This window comes from Amblyomma maculatum, chromosome 1 (assembly GCF_055883805.1).
Source record: "Amblyomma maculatum isolate TAMU_Amacu chromosome 1, ASM5588380v1, whole genome shotgun sequence".
Taxonomy (NCBI): Eukaryota; Metazoa; Arthropoda; class Arachnida; order Ixodida; family Ixodidae; genus Amblyomma; species Amblyomma maculatum.
This window is the reverse complement of record NC_139344.1, coordinates 117,370,659-117,378,158: the sequence shown is the minus strand read 5'-3', so window position 1 is coordinate 117,378,158 and position 7,500 is coordinate 117,370,659. Positions and strand designations below refer to the sequence as shown.

The 7,500-nt window shown below is 49.4% G+C and overlaps 1 protein-coding gene across 1 annotated transcript in view; it reads right to left on the bottom strand.

Annotated features, from left to right (window-relative positions):
• Positions 1 to 4,521, bottom strand: part of LOC146203685 (frequenin-1-like) — a 37,802-nt gene extending 33,281 nt beyond the window's left edge. The window contains exons 1-3 of the mRNA XM_084603204.1: positions 4,484 to 4,521; positions 3,947 to 3,995; positions 66 to 155 (exon numbers count right to left, since the gene is read on the bottom strand). Coding sequence (XP_084459330.1) covers positions 66 to 155; positions 3,947 to 3,995; positions 4,484 to 4,521 — 177 coding nt within the window. The remainder of the gene's footprint in view (positions 1 to 65; positions 156 to 3,946; positions 3,996 to 4,483) is intronic.
• Positions 4,522 to 7,500: the final 2,979 nt, after the last annotated feature.

The window sequence follows — 7,500 nt, the reverse complement described above, 5'->3', positions numbered from 1 at the left end:
GTGACTTTGGCATTAATACTATATACTTGTCTGTCGCGCAAGACGATCACCTTGCGTAGTCTCACCTTGTTCTCGTCGAAGACGCGGAAGATGAGCGAAGTAAATTTGGAAGGATCTCCCTGGGGGAAGAAAAGCTTGTATATCCTCAGGAACCCCTGCGAAGAAGACGGGCAGCATTTCAATGAACCATGTCTTTTTGGAGGAACCCTCAACCAATAACCGCCCACCCGGTTTGTCAGCCCGCCCACATTTGGGCGGATGATTGCAACCGCAGTAGTGGACTATACAGTGGTTTGAGCGTCCGTCTCGTCAGCTTGGCAGGTACAGGGTTGGACTTCGAGCGTCACCAGATGCCCATTACGTCTCCATTGGGTTACAATGGGTTTCCCTCGGCCTGGTCACCGGTTTTTCCGTGATTAAATGATTTTTCGAAAATAACTGATTTTTGTATTAAGTTTCCCGCGTAGGAAAAGTATGAAAATGCAAATGCAGATAAAAAAATATTGCACATGCCCTAGGTTCTCCTCGCAGAGCTTCCCATTGATTTGTTTATGTCGTGTTCGACAGTTACTGCTCAGGCGCCTTATTATTTGAAGCAGCACTATTCGTCTCGCTTGGCTACGATAGGGCTAGGGCTATAAAAAACTTAGCGAAAACATGGCCGCAGGAAAAAGCAATGCTACGCTGCTTTCTGGTGGCAGCTGTTCGTAGGATTCTACGCTGCATGCGACTGGTGTAAAGCAGTCAGCATAAACATAATCTTTTATTTATTTATTTTTTTAGAAAGCGCGCAAGAACGGAAAACTTTACGGCCATCTTTTCTGAGGAGCCCTTCATATCACATCAAAGTGGTCAAAAGTATTCAGCGCTTATAGTTTCTCTAAATAATGAGTTCAATATATCGCTTTTCATCGCTGGCCATATAGTTAGCGCGATACCAAAACCATTAAAGGCGACCTCCAATGGGCGAACTTTCACTGCGAAATTTTTGCGGAGAAAAGTCAGGTGCGGCGCGCTGCCGCAAAACCTTCGCACCATCCTCCAAAGAGCGAATGCCGCTGTTGCGCTCCGCCGTCAGGCGAAGCGCAATGCACGTAACCATCGCGTAGGGTGCTGCTCCCACGGCTCGTACATTGAAGGACTCTGCGGTCGCAACAACGCACCCTGGTTGCCAGACGTAAAATTAACGGCTACAGCATACTAAGTGAGAGCATGTACACAGAGTGACAAAGAGCGTAAAGAAGACAAAAAACAAATTGCCCACGATTACGTTACCTCCTAATGCGAAATTTGAGCGCAGCTCATCAGCTGTTTCACTTTTTCGAAAGATTGAGGCAAAGATTTCGAGCAAGACACGTATGTACAATTACAGACAACTTCTGTTTTTAATTTCCTTCCTTCAAGAAACACTCCACGTATTCCTTCAATACACACTCCACTAACAGTTCTTGGCTGTAATGAAATAAGCTTTGTGGTCGGAGAAGTGAAGATAGCAATTGAGTTATCGGAAGGTTACGGGAAGCAACGCGTGGGCCCATAGGAACGTTGCGTGACGAACAGATAGCAGCGAATGACTGATGCCGCTGACGCCGCTAGCGAGTGAAGCGAGTGAGAGCGGGATGCACGCACCGTGATCCGCTGACAGCGAGCCGCGGCATTTCGGCAACCCCCCCAATCTTCCTGCGAGGCTTCGGTTGCCGAAGCGCCGGCTCGAACTGGGGGGCTGAAAGGGGGGCGGAACTGGTTACGAGGCCGACAACGCCGACGCGAAACCCAGGAAGGGGCGCCAAAGAGCTGCGCTCTAAAAAGAAAGCGGAAGGCTATACGGTATCGTATCTCGTATGTTTTAGTATGTTTTAGTAGCGGCCCGGCCAATGCGCTGCTTCACCGGCCACTACGTTCTTGGTTTTTGTCACAGGAACTTGTTTTTATGTTCGTCGTAAGCTTTTCCTTAGCTTTAGCTTTAAAATCAACTAACGGAAGCTATACAACCTGATTTGGTTTTAACGTTGTTCGTGCACACTACTGCGGCATGCAAAGGGAGATGAAACCCCGACACCAGCCATGGCAATGCAGATCGTCGGTAAGTATTTACTCCCATTAGAGTCTAATAAATGCTTCCTCCTCACAACCGACGCTCTAACAAAGATTCTAAGAATTCGATAGGTTGTGTGCACAACAACAAGCGATATCCTGATTCCTGAATTATTGCAGGGAGGAAACACTTGCATACACTTCATTGAGAAGCCACCGCTATCTGCGCTCGGCATCGGGAGCTTTTTCACACGACACCCCTGCCGCTGCAGGGACATGTTCTAGCTTCGATACTAGATTTGATTATGCTTCATCAGAAACGTAACGATGCATGCCACATGAAACGCCTCTTTCGGCGATATTTGCATTCTCGCAACAGGACGAAGCCGACCGGTGACGACGGCCATTGTAGAGGGCGGGGCTACGAGAACAAGTTCTGCTCTGATGGACCGGACGCGGCGAAGCAGCGGCCGTCGGTCGAAATGCCCATGACCATGCGAGACAGGGCACGAACAGCCCTTTTTCGTGCCGCAGTTGCGGCGGAGACGTCGCCGAGCGAAGTTCTCGAGTTATTCGAAGGTTTTTCGCTCCATGGAGGTCGGCCTTTACGCGTTTTGTGAAAATTTCTTAAGTTAGAGTGGTAAGCTACAGAAAACGTGCGCGTACCCTGTAACTTCAGCCGCAAACAGAGCAGCAACCATTTTCTGAAGGAACAGAGGCGCAAACGCCTGTTGCATAACAGAAAGGTAAATTTTCTGCGCGTGTTATCTGCCCTATTCTGAACCTCTTTGGGCACACATATTGAACATTGCCAATGCCATGAAGACGGAGTAGGAGCCGCCTGGAAGAAACACGACGGTGGTTTTCGGTGCAAGCTTCCGAATACGATGAGCTACGCCGGGAACGCAGCAACGAGAGCGTCATACGCTCCGCGAATGGGCTGCAGCTTGAGAGCGGAGCGTAAACAGACGCTTGCGCAATCTGCTCTTTCCGGTCGGGTTCAGCGGTGAGTGCTTGCGTAATGCCATCCGTTGAAGGTAAACGCGCGTGCTCGCCGCACTGTCAAGCATTTGCGCGCAAAACCCACCATCAGGGACTGTAATGAGGACAGGCGATGGAATAGTCTCTGTTCTGTTTGCACGAGCACGGCTCAGCATGTGCTAGTGCCGCTCTTGCCGGAAAAGTGAAGGGGGAGGGGTAGAAGGGAGGGAGGGAGAGAGGTTTATGGGTTTTAACGTCCCAAACCGGCTAACGCTGCGAGAGACGCGGAGAGAGAAAGTTTATACCATTTTGAACGGTTTCTTCTTGAATAAATCAAGAACGTTTAGCAGCGCGTGCGCTAGGTGCGTCCATTTAAGGTTTCTATTCTATAAAGGCGCATGAAAAAAGAAAACAACGAATTATCTGAAGTCGGTGACATTTTCCTCATCCTGTTATCAGCAGAGTTAGTTCAATTTGCAGGGAAAGGTGTTATCTATGTGAATTTCTGTTTGGCTTTCTTCTTCTTGCCATATACTCGGTGTCCCACCAACTTTTTAAGTGCATCACACCACGTTACCACAGGCTAACCCAACTTCGTTTTCCTACTAGGTGCGGAGTCCAAGAATGCTTTCTTATAAATACGGAGCTTTCCTGTCCATTTTCTTGAATCTGCAACCAGTTTGCTGTGCTGGCCTCGTGAAGCAGCAGATACATTAGGGTTATAGGCCATTGTCCACTAAACAAAACTTGAAGGCTGACTTTTGGACGGTGTTGTGCAAATGAACAATGAGAGAGTTCTCGAAATACCGAGGTTGGGCGAATGTTTCTAGTCAATACTTGCATCAGGGAGCACCATGACACTGGACATTTAGAACGCCTGTATTGTTGCGTCTACGCAGGATTCGATCAACGTCATACAAACAGTTCTTACCTGCTCAGTGAGATGCCCGGAAGGACAGTCTTTCACAAAGCCCTTGTACCTGTAACAAGGAAGCAAGCATTCAGTGGTGTGCAACCAAGCAAATATGTAGTAGCGTCGGCTAAAACGTTTAAACATTTGGCACCCGTGCCTCTCCGGCGCAGCACTGACAATCAGGCAGTCGTGAGCATAGGGCATACCAGCTTTTATAAAAGTGAGTGTTAGGTCTATTCTGCTGCTCACTGCTAGCGAGCACGCCATATCCTAATAAATTCTCTCTCTCTCTCTCTCTCTCTCTCTCTATATATATATATATATATATATATATATATATATATATATATATATATAGAGAGAGAGAGAGAGAGAGAGAGAGAGAATTTCTAAAATATATACTGTGAGCGCTGTATGGCGCTTCATCTTTCACACGAGTGCACGTGCTGCTTCATCTTCCTCCTCCTCTCTTGTAGATACCTATCGTCATCGGTGAGTGTGATTTGCTTCGGTTTCAGGCCTTCAATAAACCTGGTCCGCCAAGTCCGTCCTTACATTTGGTGGAGGTGCGTCTTACTTCCCCGCTGCCCCATCACTTGCATGTACCTGGAGCTCCGTTCCGGTCCCCGCTTGGCCCCTACCACTATCGTCACGACCCAAGAGGAGACCGCCGCTGTTTTGGGTTCTTCCCACTCCACCCCAGCTCCCCTTGCTACTTGGACTATAATGAACAGCCGTCAGCGCGACCCCCAGATGTTTGCCGCTCTCCGCGGCGACGACGCTTATGACTGGCTTGACAACTACGACCGCGTCAGTGCCTTCAACCGGTGGGACGACTCCCTTAAACTTATAAACGTGTCGTTTTACTCGACCGATGCGGCCAAAACCTGGTTTTTGAACCATGAATCGATAATTCCGGACTGGCCACAATCAGTAAACAAGTTCCGTCAGATATTCTGCGCTCCTGCTGTTCGAACGGAATCCGCCAAGAAGCCGGATGCTCGAGTTCAGCGATCCAGTGAGACCCATCCAGTGCCCATTTCGCCGCACTGGCCCCACCTGCCACGGCGTCGTCATACTACTTCACATGGCGTCCAGCATGCCCTGTTTGCTATTACTGCGGCTACCGGAGCCATATCTCTCGTTTCCGTCCGTCTCCGACTCCAAAATTAACATCGCGGCTACGACTAATTTGAAGCAGCTATTCTACCCGCTTATCCAGCTCTAACCATCGTTCATTCCCTGATTATCCCCGACGTTCATCACCCCCTCGAAAATTTTCCGCAGCGCCTCATAGTTACCGGCCTTCCAGACGCATTTCCCCTTCCCCTTTACGCCGCTAAACCTCGCCGCTTCGTCAGGCTTCTCCGATGACCCCCCCCCCCCCCCCCCCTTCATATCGGAAAAATAACCACTGCAGTTTTAGGAGGGAAAACTGCATTCTCTGGCCATCAAACAAGTCCTCCGGTACGTCCCTCCAATATGATTTTAGTTTGGGTTGAAGGTTTACATGTTGAGGCTTCATCGACATAGGGGCCGCGGTTTCGGTAATACACGTTAGCTTGTGCTCCCGCATGCGCAAAATGAAAACGCCTCACAATAGACCTCAACTCCTTGGAGCTACTGGTGCAATCATTCGGCCTTCTGCTAAGTGTACAGTGCGAGTTTTTGTTGACGGTGTCCGCCACCATGCACAATTTGCCGTGATTACATCATTACGCACTCCTGGCCTTTGTAACAAGTTCCAGCGCCGTTTCATCTACCCATACTCAGTTCTTGAGCAAACCTCTCCTGTCAACTTTCGCGTCTCCCCTATTTATCATACTCCGGACAGCCGTTATCGTGGAAGTGAAGCTGTACACGTTTCACGCATGAAGCCTTTTTCTTTTTAGTGCGTAGCACTTCTAGCCGCAATCACGAATTACGCTGATGTCTGTCCGAAGCCGCTTACTCTCTCTATTGTGAACTTGAAGTGGAGAAAGAGAAGGTGGCGACGCGCGTCGTGCGGCTCAGCATTGAGAAGGCGGAGCGGCCGCACAGCTGTAGCAAGGCCGCTCTTTCTCTCTCTATCTCTCTCCGTCCATCCATCTCTCAGTGAACTTGAAGAGGAGGAAGGGAAACTGGCGACTTCCGCATTACGCGACTTAACACTGAGGGGGGCGGAGCGGCCGCATAGATGCACCCAGTGGACAATGAGAGAGGGGCGTGTATATTGCGGGCATGGCGGCCGTCACTGGACAGCTTTGAACCAGCGTGTGTTACTCCGGTGTACAGTGTACTAGAATATTCTAGTACTCTGTACTCCGGAGTGAGTAGTCGTGTGTCGCTTCATCATCATCATCAGCCTGATTATACCCACTGCAGGGCGAAGGCCTCTCCCATATTTCTCCACTTAACCCGGTTCTGTGCTAGCTGCATCCACTTGACCCCTGCGAACTTCTTAATCTCATCCGCCCACCTAACTTTCTGCCTCCCCCTGCTACGCTTTCCTTCCCTTGGAATCCAGTTTGTTACCCTAAGCGACCATCGGTTATCTTCTCTTCGCACTACATGTCCTGCCCATGTCCATTTCTTCTTCTTAATTTCCACTAGAATGTCGGTAACTTGAGTTATTTCTCTGACCCACTCTGCACGCTTTCTATCTCTTAATGTTACCCCTACCATTTTTCGTTCCATAGCCCTCTGGGTTGTCCTCAACTTAAGTAGAACTCTCTTGGTTAGCCTCCACGTTTCAGCCCCATAGGTGAGTACAGGCAAGATGCAACTGTTGTGTCGCTTGCACGTCCTCAACTTCGGCATCTCTCCCTTCGCATCAGTCACTCATCAACCTAAAGGGTATTTGTGCCGGTTTTCGCTCATTTCTGAAGATGATGTAAGGAAAGCTGAGGACGCAGCTACACCACGCGTTTGCTTCGCGTCGCAATGGATAATGTCGGGCCCTCTGGCACTGCGGCGCAGGTTCGCCATGCTCGGCGTGCTGAAGTACAACGGTTACGAAGGCAGCGGCATCGTGAGTCTACTGATTCTGATATGGCAGCTAAACGGCGCAAGAATCTAGAAGCAAGAAGAATGAGGAAACGTTCCGAGCGTGCTTAAGAAACTGCTCAAGACACTGAGCGTCGTTGTGAAACGGATGCCGAAGAGAAGAGCAACAAACGTGCGGTAAAAACTCCAGGTCAGCGAGCTGCGCGACTGCAAGCGATGGAAATGTATAGTAGGGATAAGCAGTACTACGCACCTATACTTCGCATTTGATTAACTACGCAAATCGGCCATAATGTTTTTTTTTTTTTTTTTTTGTTCGGCGCCATGCTGCGGACTAATTTGCGGCCAGGCTGGCCGCTTCAACAACCACAAGGGAAATAGTGTGAGCGCTGTATGGCGCGTCACCTTTCACACGAGTGCACGTTCTGCTTCATCTTCATCCTTCTTTCTTGTAGATACCCTTCGTCATCGCTGAGTGTGATTCGCTTCGGCGTGAGGCCAGGGTTTAAGATCTCCAATAAACCTGGCCCGCCAAGCCCATCCTTAATGAAAACACACACACACACACACACACACACACACACACA